This window comes from Lytechinus variegatus, chromosome 15 (genome assembly GCF_018143015.1).
Source record: "Lytechinus variegatus isolate NC3 chromosome 15, Lvar_3.0, whole genome shotgun sequence".
Lineage (NCBI taxonomy): Eukaryota > Metazoa > Echinodermata > Echinoidea > Temnopleuroida > Toxopneustidae > Lytechinus > Lytechinus variegatus.
This window is the reverse complement of record NC_054754.1, coordinates 25,525,142-25,541,869: the sequence shown is the minus strand read 5'-3', so window position 1 is coordinate 25,541,869 and position 16,728 is coordinate 25,525,142. Positions and strand designations below refer to the sequence as shown.

Genomic DNA, 16,728 nt, shown 5'->3' with positions numbered 1-16,728 from the left:
TTTCATTGTATTATTTTTTCGGGCGGGGGGCATAATGGATCCGCGCCTGCATGCCGACACATGCAGCCACGTACGATCTATAAATACATTTTGAAGTCGAAAGATTTTGTATTCCATTTTATGCTACCTTTTATTGTTTAATATGCATGATTAATTTTAGCCATTGGTCGTAATACTTCGGATCCGCTGTCCTCTTTTTAGATTCTTGGCACAGAAACAAAACCGCCATCTACGTTAGCAGTTAAGACGACAGACGTGGATGGAGTTATGAAAACCAAAACAAGATTTAAGAATTGATTCTGCTGAATGTTTCTCATTTAGGTGAAATGTAGGTATTTGCCAATTCATTAAATTCATGACATAGAAAATTAGTCATTTGATTTCATTCACAGTCTGTGCTGATTAGCTAGTTGTAGTAGGACTCAGGAGTCGATCGACTCGAGTCGACTGAAGTGAAGGCGAAGCCAGCCCGATGAATCTGAACTGAAGCAAAGCCAGGCCACCGTACGGTACGCACGGCCGGCGACCCGGGACCTATAGTATACCTCGGCCCTCGGGCGAAGTAGACAGCAGCTGGCAGCCGTCTGTTTCGAGGAATTTTTCAACATTTTTTTAAAAATTTCTCCTCATACACAGACGGCTTGCTATCGTGCAGCCACCATTACCCGGGGGGGGGGGGGGGGGCCACTTCGGCACTTCCATTCACGAGTGGATACCATGCGCGACCGTCACCATGGGATCTCGAAAAGCACCCTAAACACGTAATTTCCATATTCTGAAAATGCACCCCTTAACCACTCACACAACATGCGAGGTTAGTATTACTAACCTCGCACAACGCATGTGGTTTCATAGTGGACTTTGACGTTTTCATTCATCACACGAATGTGAGGGAATAAAAAACGCCAAACGTTTCAGTATTTCTCCACTATCGTAATCTCATTTTTTCATTTATGTTTGTTTTAAAAATAAGTTGGAAATTGTTTATAAAAGTGTTTTTATCGCTTACCTCCAAGTCTCAACCAGGATACTCCGTTCGATCCGTCCTTAATACTGCGGTGAAAAGTACGCAAACAACAATCGAAAAGCAATTTTTCGTATCGAACATTCTCAATTCAAGTCGTCAGCGCGTAATAGTTAATACTTTGTACCAAAAATCAAAAGGTTGCATCTCATGTATATACTTATTGGTAAAGTACGCCATCTTTTGACAAGATGATGATGAAAGTGGATTGAACGAGCAAGAAAATAATGCTGATCGCCTAGAATGCAGCTAGCTTGCAACACCGTAAACAAAGGTACGGTAGGCACTTAAGAACCAAGTTTGAAAGGACACTCGTAAAATTATGTCACTCTCGCGATGAATATTCATTAGATCGTGGTCGTGCGTGTTCAATACAAACTCTGCATGCATGCACTCGGTGTGTATTGAACACGCACGCCACGATCAAATGAATATTCATCGGCGAGAGTGACATAATTTTACGAGTATCCTTTCAAACTTGGTTCTTAAGTGCCTACCGGCTTCTGGTGAATAATATCGCGCGCCCTCTTTAGGCAAAAGTTGATATCAACGCTGATCAAGAGGCATCTACGTCAAGATCACGAAAAATGCTCTTATTTTATTAAAAAAAACAGCAAAGAGTATTCAACGAACGATCCATATGGTTCGGTAAGTGTCATAGAACAAGTATAATTCATAGCTATGATGTAAAGTCATAGTTATTTTAGTAAAAATGGTGTGAAAGATTCGCGTGCACCAGGTGCATATGAATCCTTCACACACGAGACGATTTGGAACCATGAGTGCCCCTTAACAAGTATTGGCGTGTGAAACACTACCCTTAACAAGTATTGGAAACAAAACGATACTCTTGGCAAATATTCCCTGAAATGAACCCCTAAACAAGTACAGGAATGTTTTATTGTTACGGGTCCTTCGGTCGTCGGCTTTACCTTATGTGGTTTAGTACGACCTCACCTTCTACACCTCGCGCAAATAGGACTCTAAACACGTAGTATTAGGGCAAAAGGACATCCTTTATAAAACATTTAAATTTTGTTTTATCATCCCCGCAAATTCGACCCTAAACACGTAATTTTCCTAGCGAAATAGATACCCTTTTTTCATTATTTTTGTGTTTTTGACACCCTTATCACGTTACGTACGTAACGTGCCCTATCGTGAAAAGGACATCCTTTTTACGTGTTTTTTTGGTCGCGCATGGTATCCACTCGTCAATGTAAGTGGCCCCCCCGGGCACCATTAGGGAACTTGCAATGCAAAATCCCCCCGTCGGGGCTCTTCAAGTTTCAGTAGAGGCGCACGGCCAATATAGCTAGCACTTTTTAGCATGGCTAGGGCCCTAGGCTAGGGGCACTCACACAACATGCGAGGTTAGTAATACTAAGCTCGCACAACGCATGTGGTTTCATAGTGGACTTTGACGTTTTCATTCATCACACGAATGTGAGGGAATGAAAAATGCCAAACGTTTCAGTATTTCTCTATGGAATTCTTTTTTTAATGATTTAAGTTTGTTGTAAAAATGAATTGGAAATTATTTATAAATATAAAAGTGTTTTTATCGCTTACCTCCAAGTCTCAACCAGGATACTCCGTTCGATCCGTCCTTAATACTGCGGTGGAAAGTACGCAAACAACAATCGAAAAGCAATTTTTCGTATCGAACATTCTTAATTCAAGTTGTCAGCGCATAGGCCTAATACAAGGCTCCACATTAAATTTTTATGGTGGTGGCCCACTAATAAAGTTTGGTGGCCCGAAAAATATAAAGAAAAACATTAATTAAAAATGAATAAAACAAACTGAAATATTCTGCAATCACTAACACGTACCACTATTCTTTGTACATCTTGTATGTAAATCGTGCTTGCTGTTATTTTACTTTGCTTATTTTGTGGTAATATATAAATTGTTCTATCATTGTAAATATGAAATGATTGAAAGAGAAAAAAAGAATTGTATTGTTCTTAGGTTGTGTAGATTTTTAATCTCCGTATAGACACATACTCATAATGGTAAAGTAAATAAATAGTGCATTTTATCAGTTTATTTTCTCTTTTCCAGCATATTATAGCAGGAGAAAATCACATGCTGCAGAATTAGAACAATGTGTAAAAGGGGGAAATAAACAAAAATAATTTTTAGAATAGTATATTGAAAAAAGAAAACAAAAATTGTAAAAATGAATATGGTAAGTGAAATAAAACAAAAGAAAAAATGAAGAAAGAAACAAAGAACAGGTCATAAAAAAATTTGAGAAAAAACAAAAGAAAATTTAAGAAAAATAAATAAAACAAAATTATCAAAAAATGGGGAAAATTATTATTATTCAGTAGAAACATGTTCTTTAATCAGGCATTTTCAATGGGAAGGGGTATAAATGGTTTAATCACTGTGAAAAAAAATGAAAGAAAAAAATAAAATGGCAAAAGTTATTTGGAAAAAACAGTGAGAAAATTCCTTCCCAATATTTGACAAAATGATGGAAAAAATTCACGTCATATCAATGAAATGCCTTCCCAAAGTATTTACTTCCTTAAGAGTGGTTTAAGAAGTCATTTGTAAACAAGAAAGAAAGAGCGGCCTATTTGTTTTTGGCTCGAAGAGACACAGCTTCGAAATAAACCAAATATCAACATACATACAAATGCACATATGGGACTGTGATGTACTCACCTATGTGATCACGAAAAATGCTCTTATTTTATTAAAAAAAACAGCAAAGAGTATTCAACGAACGATCCATATGGTTCGGTAAGTGTCATAGAACAAGTATAATTCATAGCTATGATGTAAAGTCATAGTTATTTTAGTAAAAATGGTGTGAAAGATTCGCGTGCACCAGGTGCATATGAATCCTTCACACACGAGACGATTTGGAACCATGAGTGCCCCTTAACAAGTATTGGCGTGTGAAACACTACCCTTAACAAGTATTGGAAACAAAACGATACTCTTGGCAAATATTCCCTGAAATGAACCCCTAAACAAGTACAGGAATGTTTTATTGTTACGGGTCCTTCGGTCGTCGGCTTTACCTTATTTGGTTTAGTACGACCTCACCTTCTACACCTCGCGCAAATAGGACTCTAAACACGTAGTATTAGGGCAAAAGGACATCCTTTATAAAACATTTAAATTTTGTTTTATCATCCCCGCAAATTCGACCCTAAACACGTAATTTTCCTAGCGAAATAGATACCCTTTTTTCATTATTTTTGTGTTTTTGACACCCTTATCACGTTACGTACGTAACGTGCCCTATCGTGAAAAGGACATCCTTTTTACGTGTTTTTTTGGTCGCGCATGGTATCCACTCGTCAATGTAAGTGGCCCCCCCGGGCACCATTAGGGAACTTGCAATGCAAAATCCCCCCGTCGGGGCTCTTCAAGTTTCAGTAGAGGCGCACGGCCAATATAGCTAGCACTTTTTAGCATGGCTAGGGCCCTAGGCTAGGGGCACTCACACAACATGCGAGGTTAGTAATACTAAGCTCGCACAACGCATGTGGTTTCATAGTGGACTTTGACGTTTTCATTCATCACACGAATGTGAGGGAATGAAAAATGCCAAACGTTTCAGTATTTCTCTATGGAATTCTTTTTTTAATGATTTAAGTTTGTTGTAAAAATGAATTGGAAATTATTTATAAATATAAAAGTGTTTTTATCGCTTACCTCCAAGTCTCAACCAGGATACTCCGTTCGATCCGTCCTTAATACTGCGGTGGAAAGTACGCAAACAACAATCGAAAAGCAATTTTTCGTATCGAACATTCTTAATTCAAGTTGTCAGCGCATAGGCCTAATACAAGGCTCCACATTAAATTTTTATGGTGGTGGCCCACTAATAAAGTTTGGTGGCCCGAAAAATATAAAGAAAAACATTAATTAAAAATGAATAAAACAAACTGAAATATTCTGCAATCACTAACACGTACCACTATTCTTTGTACATCTTGTATGTAAATCGTGCTTGCTGTTATTTTACTTTGCTTATTTTGTGGTAATATATAAATTGTTCTATCATTGTAAATATGAAATGATTGAAAGAGAAAAAAAGAATTGTATTGTTCTTAGGTTGTGTAGATTTTTAATCTCCGTATAGACACATACTCATAATGGTAAAGTAAATAAATAGTGCATTTTATCAGTTTATTTTCTCTTTTCCAGCATATTATAGCAGGAGAAAATCACATGCTGCAGAATTAGAACAATGTGTAAAAGGGGGAAATAAACAAAAATAATTTTTAGAATAGTATATTGAAAAAAGAAAACAAAAATTGTAAAAATGAATATGTTAAGTGAAATAAAACAAAAGAAAAAATGAAGAAAGTAACAAAGAACAGGTCATAAAAAAATTTGAGAAAAAACAAAAGAAAATTTAAGAAAAATAAATAAAACAAAATTATCAAAAAATGTGGAAAATTATTATTATTCAGTAGAAACTAATTTTCCCGGGCCACCGCTATTGTCGAGCCTTGCCTAATAGGAAATTGTACCAAAAATCAACAGGTTGCATCTCATGTATATACTTATTGGTAAAGTACGCCATCTTTTGACAAGATGATGATGAAAGTGGATTGAACGAGCAAGAAAATAATGCTGATCGCCTAGAATGCAGCTAGCTTGCAACACCGTAAACAAAGGTACGGTAGGCACTTAAGAACCAAGTTTGAAAGGACACTCGTAAAATTACGTCACTCTCGCGATGAATATTCATTAGATCGTGCGTGTTCAATACAAACTCTGCATGCATGCACTCAGTGTGTATTGAACACGCACGACCACGATCTAATGAATATTCATCGGCGAGAGTGACATAATTTTATGAGTATCCTTTCAAACTTGGTTCTTAAGTGCCTACCGGCATCTACGTGAAGATCACAAAAAATGCTCTTATTTTGTTAAAAAAAACAGCAAAGAGAATTCAACGAACGATCCATATGGTTCGGTAAGTGTCATAGCGTAATTATAATTCTTAGCTACGATGTAAAGTCATAGTTATTTTAGTAAAAAGGGTGTGAAAGATTCGAGTGCACCAGGTGCATATGAATCCTTCACACACGAGACGATTTGAAACCATGAGTGGGCTAGGGGAGACAATCTCCCACATTGGAGACTTGCTTTGCAAAAGGACAAAAGAAACAGCACCAACAAAAGCATAATTTTTTCCACCCAAAATTTTGTCTCGCAGAGGTCAGAAGCCCATTTGTTTTGTGTGTGGATGACAACAAAAATCCTTAACAAAACAAAAGTAGACGGTGAATTTTAAAGTAGACTGTGAAAAGGTGTGAATTTTAATGAGGAATCTGCTTAAGTGCTTATCACATTTTTATTTGCCGCCAAGGTAATCCTTTTGCCGCAAATGTAAACTAAGAAAATTAGTCTCCAAAACTGGAGACTGTCTCTGAAATTGGATGCCCAAATTCTTTACAAAAGTCTCTGATAGTGGAGATAATCTCCCACACTGGAGACAGTCTCCAATATTGGCCTTGCGCCTATACTGAGTTTTGTCTTTAAATAATGAATAAAAATTTTGAAAATTAACCGAACGTGACCAAAAATGCAAATTTATATTCCCTCTAGATCTTGGCATTAATTGCCCAAAACAGAGAAAATCCAGTTAAAAGGAACAAAAACAGTGACTTACCTCGCCTGTCACGCAAATTCCCCTGTACTGTAGGCTAAATACAGATCGCGCTAGAATTTCGGTCTCTGTATTTGGTGAGAGAAGCCAACGGAGTTCAGCTGAACAACCAACATAACAGAGACCAAAGCTTTTGGTCTACGGGCGAAGTGGCCTGGAGGCGTCTGGGGAGTCAATACGTAGGCTTACTCCCATGACGCCTGGCTCGGCTATCGATCGATGGCTGGCTGTAGTGTAGAGGCCAGGATTACCTATGGTGAAACTAGACCTAAATCACCAATTTGATTTGTTTGTTTTGTGCCCAAACTATAGACTATACATGGCATGGGCACATTTTAATATGTTTACTCCCATTTTTGTCTCACCTGCGAAGCAGAGTGAGACTATAGGCGCCGCTTTTCCGATGGCGGCGGCGTCAACATCAAATCTTAACCTGAGGTTAAGTTTTTGAAATGACGTCATAACTTAGAATGTATATGGACCTAGTTAAGAAAATTTGGCCATAAAGTTAATCAAGTATTACTGAACATCCTATTAGAGTTTCATGTCACATGACCAAGGTCAAAGGTCATTTAGGGTCAATGAACTTAGACCATGTTGGAGGAATCAACATCGAAATCTTAACCTGAGGTTAAGTTTTTGAAATGTCATCATAACTTAGAAAATATATGGACCTAGTTCATGAAACTTGGACATAAGGTTAATCAAGTATCACTGAACATCCTGCATGAGTTTCACGTCACATGACCAAGGTCAAAGGTCATTTAGGGTCAATGAACTTTGGCCGAATTTGGGATATCTGTTGAATTCCCATCATAACTTTGAAAGTTTATGGATCTGATTCATGAAACTTGGACATAATAGTAATCAAGCATCACTGAACATTTTGTGCAAGTTTCAGGTCTCATGATTAAGGTCAAAGGTCATTTAGGGTCAATGAACTTTGGCCGAATCGGGGGTATCTGTTGAATTACCATCATAACTTTGAAAGTTTATTGGTCTAGTTCATTAAACTTGGACATTAGAGTAATCAAGTATCACTGAACATCCTGTGCGCGTTTCAGGTCACATGACCAAGGTCAAAGGTCAATGAACTTTGGCCGAATTGGGTGTATCTGTTGAATTACCATCATAACTTTGAAAGTTTATGGATCTGATTCATGAAACTTGTACATAAGATTAATCAAGTATCACTGAACATCCTGTTCGAGTTTCAGGTCACGTGATCAAGGTCAAAGGTCATGTAAGGTCAATGAACTTTGGCCATGTTGGGGTTTTTTGTTGAATAACCATCATATCTCTGTAAGTTTATTGGTCTAGTTCATAAAAAGTGGACATAAGAGTAACCATGTATCACTGAACATCTTGTGCGAGTTAGAGTAGTATTCAAAGTCAGCACTGCTGCTATATTGAACCGCGCGATGCATGTGAGATGGCCAGAGGCATTCCACTTGTTTATCAAACTTAGTTCCTAATTTTCATAGTACCGTAGTAAAACTAAAATTGAAAAAAAATTAAGACTAAGAGCGTTCACTTACCCTGTCTGTTTACGTCACCATTTTGCATTCTTTTGATACCACACACGTGCAGATCTGCAACTTAGATTTTAAAAATACTTGCATTTGCCGATAAATATCACGATTCGTAAAATATTTGTTTCGGTTGATAAATATAAAGTAATTTATATGATATTTATTGACCAAAACAAATATTTCATGATTCCTGATATCTATCGGCTGATGCAAGTAATTTTTTAATCCAAGTTGGCAGCTCTACACTAATACCGACTATGTGTGTTGGGAATGAGAATTTAGATATTTAATATTATTTTCATTCTGTTCTGGTTTTTAATTTTCTCTCTTTTCTTCAGATCAAGTCCACAAGTGTATTTATTAGTCTACCATTCGTCCTATGTCGGTACATTAGCAAATCATTGATAATGCCTCCAAAATTTAAACGTCACCTCCGAAGCGGAGACCTTGCAGGCGCTGATGAGGTTGAAAGGGTGAGTATCATTGTATAACCCCCTACCCCTATATTCAAATAACTTAAGCTCTAGTACTCTTGGGGGAAAACATACCTTAAGTACAATGTGAATGGCTGTAACAACTGATTCAGCTATTGTGCATTGCACAATTTGAATACTGTACATGTAACATAGAAACTTGATAGTCTAAGCAATGTGCTTGTATCAGAATTGCATCGGGCCATAATTAGGCTATGCAATGGCAATAGATTTGAGCTGTAGACATGTGTCGCAAAGGTCAATACATGTAGGTGAGTTGGCCACAAATTTCTTTCTATATTTTGAGTGAACAATGCAGTTAAACTTAGTGACATCTTCACATTTTCTGGCAGCCAAGTTGATTATCTATTGATGTGACATGTTTCCACTGCTCCTCTCAGAGGCTCACACAGTCCTACATGTAGGTCAGCAAAAACACTTAATGCCTATTTTTAGCCACTAGCCCACACAGTATAGCATATAGCGATGCACCAATATGCATACATGCATGTCCAACATATTTTATGGAGTCTTTAAGCCTTATTTTCTCTTTTTAGGAAATTTTGAGCAATGCGTAAGAAAATAATGCTAATATTATATGATATATCAAGATAATGCTTTTGAGTAGAAATGCTCTTTCATTTTTTTTTGGTCCTACCTACCATAATGGCAGTGAACTCCTATGAGAGAGCCCTTGGGCCAGTTTCCTTTGGAAATGTCATGCCAGCCTTAATCGCTTGATTGCATTTTTTGCATTTTGCCTACATCATTGCAGTAAAAGTTCAGCTGACAGGATTTAGGTAAAAATAAACTTGGATAAAATAGACATTTCCTCTTAATTTAACAACTAAATGAATAAATCCATTTATTATCTGATTCTTTTGAGGCTTTTATTAAAAATGTCAGCTGTGTGTGCTAAAAATATGAAATTCATGTTGATTAAAGGGTATATTATGCAAAGCATATTTTTATATATCAGTGTCACTCAATGAATCAATGAAATGCACTGTCCTCAAATATAGATGATTCAAATATTTTTTTTCTTCTTATCTAGGTAAACCTTCTAGGTGAATACCATGATGATGACGATGAAGAAGAAGATTTCTTCTATGATAGGAGTCCAATGCCTAAATCTGGACGGAATAATCAGAGTAACTCGAAGATACAAAAGTATGAGCCACACTTAATCATGTTTAATCTAACCTTTATTTTTGTCTTATATTAGATGTTTAGAATTGTTTTTCTTTGCATATTTTTGTATGATGTTTTCTAAGGTAAAAGAAAGTAGTTGCAGCATTCAACTATTTCATGTGAAAGTCTTTAAAATCAAGGTTAAAAATTGCCACCATATTATCATAGATTTAGTTCTGGTACATTGAAATAAACTTGTTAGGAAATCATGAAAACTTACCTGAAAACTAATTATTCTAAAGGATCATTAGCACGAAAAGGCATATTTGAGACAGTGTATCAATATTGTTTGGAAAAATACCCTACATTTTATGAAATTCCATGCTTATTTTGCTAATTTCTCAGCAAATTTTCTTTCAGAGTTATTTTTGCACATATTTCGTACTTGTACATACATGGTTGGTCATTTTATTGGATTCTGTTCGAACTCATTTTGAGATCGTCACCACAATTGATATTTACCTTTAATAATCTACAATTGCAGGACATTATAATTGTCTCACTTTGCATATTAGGATTATATGCCATTCACCAAACATCTTTCTGGCAAACTCCATTTTGACAAGGGTTTGAAATCTTTGTTCAATATTCCAGGTCTGATATAGTCTTGAAATTCTGTAGGTCCACCTTAATGACCTTATGTACATGTAAGTTGATCTTCCGTAGTCAACTACTCGCCTATTAAAATTGAAGCATTTCTATTTAAAGGCAGGTATAGGCAAAACGTGTTGTATACATAGAATTTTGCCCGATTTAAACAGGTGGTTTTGATCCAAAAAGATATGACATTTAAAAGGCAGATTCAGCTGTATATATGCGACATTCATGGCTTCACTTCTTGAGATTAATATGTTAGCTGATCTCTTTTTTCTTTGTTTCCTATAGAGTGCAAGGCCAGGTAGATGAAGTTATAGGAGTAATGAGGGGCAATATGGAGAGAGTCATTGACCGGGGAGAAAAACTTGAGGATCTGGAAGAAAAGACAGGTATTTAATATCATTACTTCAGAGTGGTGTTTCATAAATTGTCACATAGACCCCTGTTACATCTGAGAGATTCCCTACCTCGGGTCGGAAAGAAATCAGACGTAAACATCCCAAACCTACCTCGGGCCACCTTTTAGCGAACCTACCCGAGACCACATCCAGAGGTAGTCACGGGTAGGTATCGGGCCGGCACCAGTCCACCGATTCGTAGATGTAAATTCACACAAGCTTTCGAACCTATCTTGGTTTGTTTGCCAGCTGTCAAATTACGTCATAGCGGGCACTATCCCCTCCCAGCTCTGTTGTTCTTCAAATGTTTTGTGACGTGAATTGTGAGTGATAAAGTATTTGATTTGAGTGGAAAGAAGGAAGCATTTTAAACGTATCCTTTTCAAGTCGATCATATCTTCAACGACTGCTGGGATCATTCTGGAAATGATCGGCAACAACTTCAATTAGCGCGCGCAAATTATTCAGAGCCTAGATCGAGAGGGCCCTTTGGTGTCAGCAATCAGATACCGCTCGAAACCGTACCGATAGGGGAGTGAATGGCCGCTGTGATATAAACAGACCACATTTCGGACTCGGTCTGTTCGCGAAGCTAATTCACCAAGGCCAGTCAAGGTTGCAAGCGGACTCGGTTGGGTCTCGGGTAGGAAACTTTCAGATGTAACAGGGGTCTTAAAGTTGCAATAAAATCCTCAGTATCATGTATATGTACATTATGCATGAGCAACATGCTTGGTCTGCTTAGAAGTCAAAGTCAATATCATTTGGTTTGACCATTTCCCTATGTAGATGCACATAGGGATGTATGAGTACATGTACTTTGCTATTGCAGTACATTTATGTGTATACTTTCAAATTGTTCAAATCAGCAATAATGATTCTCAAGCCTGGAGATTATTCTTTTTTTTTGGGGGGGAGAAATACAGTGATCCAAGAAAACAACATGAATGCTCTAGAGTGCATTAAAATTGATGTTGATAAATTTTTCTCCTCTTTCTCTTTCAACTCATATTTTGTTGCAGAGGATCTTATGTACAGTGCATCCATCTTTAAAGTTAGTGCGAAGGGACTTCGAACACATTTCTGGTGGCAGCAATGCCGGGTAAGTCACCTACTTCTTTAAAAAAATCATTACTCAATGCCTAACATGCAAGGCAGTGAATCTATGGGATTGACTTGAATTGGCTGGTGCAGGTTGTCCACTTTGCATGTCATGGCTTTGATTGTGAGTTGAAAGGGGTTAATTAAATTTGGGCAATGTCATAAAATGGTCAGCCTTTTTGTATATCCGACCCCCATTTTCATTGAGTCTTACCTCACTTCATAAACTGACCAAGTCATGGTCCTTTGAGATCATTACAGACTGTCAAAATAACAAGAAATCAGAGACAGAAAATTTCATGAAGGTCCCACATACAGGGGGTCGGACGTACATATTTTATGGAATTGCCCATTTGTCAAAAGTAAGCTATACATGTAAGTAGGCAGAATAGCTTTGAAGAGAATTCCAAGGCCTAGATGAAAATAATCCACCTTTATGGATCAAGGCCTGTTAGATTTATATTGACACTTTACATATCATTCACATTCTGCAGTAAAGAGTTAATTTGTTTTATATACTTGCCTAATTCAATTTTATATCTTATTTATGTTATGTAGATGCGGATTCTATTATTAGTGGTGGTCGTTATCATCCTCCTCATTATTTTCAGTAAGTATATTTGTACTTGCGTGTGTCTCTAGATAATGCCGTCCAGTTGTCCATATACCACTCAAGATAATTAAGAATTTGAGGTTGTGTCCGAGGTAAGGCACAATTGACCTTTGGCAAGGCCTTTTTATCTATGTTGCTCTTTGAGCATTCATCAAAGTGTGAGGAATTATTGGAAACGATGTTGTGAATAAACACAAAGGGTTACTTCAAGATCGGTTTTCAATTTTTTATATGAAAACATGATGAAGCTGCTGAACTTGTCTGGAACACTGAATGTAGAATTACTGGTACAAAAATCCTGATATATCGTTGAAAGCTGAACATGCACATGTAGTCATAGCAATTTCAACTCAAGTTTTACTGGTATTTTGAATTCAGCGTTAGGCAATTTTACCACCAAAGTTGATATCAATCATTGCATCAGATGTAGTGTAATGTCAGCAAATCATATGGTTTAGAGTATTATTTCAGTTGTAACAAGACACAAATATGCAATTCTTCCCTACGTGTGGAGCAGAGTTGCCAACCAGTACGTTTTTGGTGTATTTAGTACATTTTTGCAACCAAAACACGAAAGTATGTTTATTCTTTAAAAATACAATTTGGAAAAAAAAATCATCTCTACATGTATATGTGTCTATTTCATATAACTTACACAAATATGGTTATTGGATCAATGTAATTTTTTTAGGTAACTTGTTTTTTTTTTGTAAATCATTTTGTTAAAACCAGGGTGAGATATACACCTGTTTCAATTTTTTTCTCTCATCTGCAAGAGCAGTGCGCATTTTAGCTTGCATGCAGCTTGAGCAGTGCGATGAGCTTGTGCGCCACGCATTTTATTATGAAATACAGTTTTTTGGGGAAAAATACAGTTTTTTTTTATCACAGAATACAATTTTTCATTCCCAGAGGTTGGCAGGTCTGGTGGAAAGTACTGAAACAAATGGTTGTACCTGTAATAAATTCTAAGCAATTTTAATGTATTGTTAATCTTAATAAGATTTACAACTTGAAACCTTCCCTGTATCTTTTTCCATTTCATTTATATTGTAGATTTTATTTACTTGGTTTGGATGTATATGAAACTGATGTGAGTTTGTAAAAATCATGTTTTTTTTCAAGGAGTTTTCTATATGTACACATATTTAAAACCAGGTTTTCTTTTTCATGTTCGTCATAAAAATGTTCTTTACTTGGGTCTTTTCTGAATCGTATGTGTCAACAAATAGTCGCTAGAAACTAATTTCAAGTTCAATATCCCGACTGAAAGATGAGATTCTCAGTGTTAATGTAATATTCAACTCGTATTACCATTAGATGATCCTGACCTCCGTTACAAAGGGAACAATGCACTATAGAATGTTACTTTTGAGCTATAAGCACCTATACTCTGTTATGTGAAGGTGACAAAGGGAGGATTAGAGCTCAATGAAGTTTTCCTGGAAAGGGTCATCAAATTAGTTCCAAAGTTGTAACACTTATTAGGCATATCCTGTTCATGATTATAGAGAACTATTGGGGTTCATTTTAAAAGGAATACTCTGTTCTCAGGAAGAATAACAAAATTGTAATAATCCTAAAAAATAAAAAAACTTTCAAACTTCCCCTTCAAAAAAGGAAAAAAATAGATGGTTTGTTTGGTATAGTGTGTAGAAAAATATACTCTTTCAAAACTGTCTTAAAAATGATATTTGACCATTCTGACCAAAACCATCTTGATATCTTCTCACTGAAAATCACGCAGTGCAACGTTTTGTGGGTTTTGTCATGCCTGGTCACATGTTGTACATACCCATTGCATGACCATTGTAGGAATGAATCTTGAATTTTTTTTTCGCAGTTCCGATCATCTTGAAGACCAGGAATAAGTGACATTGGCTGACTTCAGTTGTTGGTTGCTTTCAGAGAAAAACAGAGGTTTGGAAGAAATTAACTCTTAGAGATTGATGAGATCTACCAAGTATTCAAGCGTAGGCAGTGTTTTGTATTATGAGGATTAACATTCATTTTAGAGCAAACAGTTATATGCTCCAAGGTTTGTGGAGGGCTGATAATCGGGAATTATTGCTTTATACAATTCAAATTTACCTGGATATGAAAGAAAAAAAAAAGAGCATGGTTAGGATATGATGCGACAGTTTTCAAAGTGTTCAGACATGGTTATTCTGCTTAACTTTTGAGGGTGATAAATGTTTGTTACTTTATGGTCCATACCTGAAAAAAAGTCCAAAGTTTTTGCGGAAAAACCCATGACATGATTCCATTATGATGTAATGACCCATGTCATCAACACTCCTGTATGGTTGAAGTGCAGGCTTGCACTTCCTTGCACATAGATGGACAGTGGAACCATTCATAAAATTTTAAAAAAAAAATGTCCATATATTCAATCACAGTTCTCGTACTCTCTGTAAGTGGGTCTACCTGCACTTTTAGTGCATTAGTCATGGTACAACTTAGAACCTAAAAAGGAAAAGAAAGAAAAACTGCGATTGTACACAAAACACAGGAATGAAACCCAAAATATTCTATATTTTTTTGTCTGCATAAATAGCAATCCTATTTTAATAATCCATTCTTTATAAAAACTAACAAAATCTATACATTAAATTGAAAAACTATCTACTCTACATCTAACACTAAAATATAACACAATTGATCATTTTGATTTATTCAAATTAACTTATTTAATAAAGATTAAATAGTGTAATGTTGTAATGTCAACAAAATCTAATTCATATATAAAATTAGCTTGAAGCAATAGAAAATATTTGGGATCAATTTGGGTTTTTAAGTTGAAAATGATATACAAATGAATTAAAAGAATCACATTTTAAAAAAAATTGAATTCTTGTATTTTACATCAGAAACAAATACTTGATAGTAGAGATTGAATTATTCATTTGTATTCTTCCACATTTTAATTTCATTACAAATGACATACTTTGTATAGTTTCTGCATCTGAATGTATCTCTAGTGTGTACGGCTGCGGTCTATGGGGAATACAGCTTCGACACATCTGAGATAAACGCATTGAATATATTCTCTTCCTTGTGTTTATACCTGTAAAGAAATTCTGAAAAATATGAAGTATAATATTCACGCTTCCTGCCATGACTTTGTAAACTGGCTTTCAACTGAAGCCAATGGCCTTCAATTTTATTAGTAGTGAAACCATCTTTATTTCTATATTTAATAGAATGATTTACAGTTTCGTGGACGTATCCATGTTTTGACAAATTCATGTAAGCCTTCCAACAGTCTGAGACTATGGATGTTCATGGAAGAATGTATGACTAGATTAACAGAAGCAAAGTTTTCTCACTGCGATCGTTAACGGCAAATATGAAACTTTTTCGTGAGCCCTCTTCCATTCCTCCAAATACCCATTGGCCATCCACATGATGACCTTTATGGTACATGTATTCCCGTTTTCCTACTTAACTTTCATCTATTTGAACTATTTTTCCCACACCACCTAATTTATTATGATCCATCATCAAAGTATGCTCGCACATTTCACGACAAAAACTTTCCAATCAACAGCAGTTTTCGAACTTATTTGTAGTTGTTGAACAATGAATTTTTGAGGAACATCACTACACCACCAATACGTCAGTTTTAACGTTTCCTCAACACTTAAGTTTGACAAATGAAACCAAGTATCGCACTGCCATTTGTTTTCATCGAGACGATGACAAGTTATAGTCAATCGCACTTTTTCTCCACATACATCACACATACATTATTTTCACGAGCAATAAGACGATCCAGTAACCACTGAAAGGTTACAGTTTTGTCCCAAAGCACAACTCCCACCAAGTCGTCATAATAAATGTTATCACTAATATCTTTTCCATTATACGTCTTTTGCCCAAATTTCCCTTGCTGCAAGAAGATGAAACTTCTATATGCAGTATACTGCATACATGTACGATACATCTATTTTCTTCCCCGGCTGTGAATTCTTTTGTATATAAATGTATCTATATACTCATAAGGCCAATCTTCTTCCATCAATCACTTGACAAAGGAAGAGGCCTTTGAAATTATGTGATCTTGGAATAATCTTTTTGGGGTGGGATGTAGCATGATTTTCTTGACAATTTTCTTTATTGGCACTCCAACACGTGGAACTGTTT

General features: G+C 36.1%; 1 protein-coding gene across 1 annotated transcript; it reads left to right on the top strand.

Annotated features, from left to right (window-relative positions):
- Positions 1-250: 250 nt before the first annotated feature.
- Positions 251-14,946, top strand: LOC121428711 (vesicle-associated membrane protein 4-like). The gene is made up of 7 exons (XM_041625522.1): positions 251-328; positions 8,548-8,682; positions 9,737-9,852; positions 10,759-10,859; positions 11,891-11,970; positions 12,528-12,579; positions 14,426-14,946. The coding sequence occupies exons 2-7, from the start codon at positions 8,617-8,619 to the stop codon at positions 14,455-14,457; spliced, it is 447 nt and encodes a 148-aa protein (XP_041481456.1). The 5' UTR covers positions 251-328; positions 8,548-8,616; the 3' UTR covers positions 14,458-14,946.
- The last annotated feature ends 1,782 nt before the right edge of the window (positions 14,947-16,728 follow it).

What these genes read in the sequence shown, in the direction of transcription:
- LOC121428711 (XM_041625522.1), top strand. Translation starts at nt 8,617, where the DNA reads ATGCCTCCAAAATTTAAACGTCACCTCCGAAGCGGAGACCTTGCAGGC. An exon ending in AGTAACTCGAAGATACAAAA is followed by an intron (nt 9,853 to 10,758) that starts GTATGAGCCACA and finishes TGTTTCCTATAG; the next exon opens with AGTGCAAGGCCAGGTAGATG. An exon ending in TCTGGTGGCAGCAATGCCGG is followed by an intron (nt 11,971 to 12,527) that starts GTAAGTCACCTA and finishes TATGTTATGTAG; the next exon opens with ATGCGGATTCTATTATTAGT.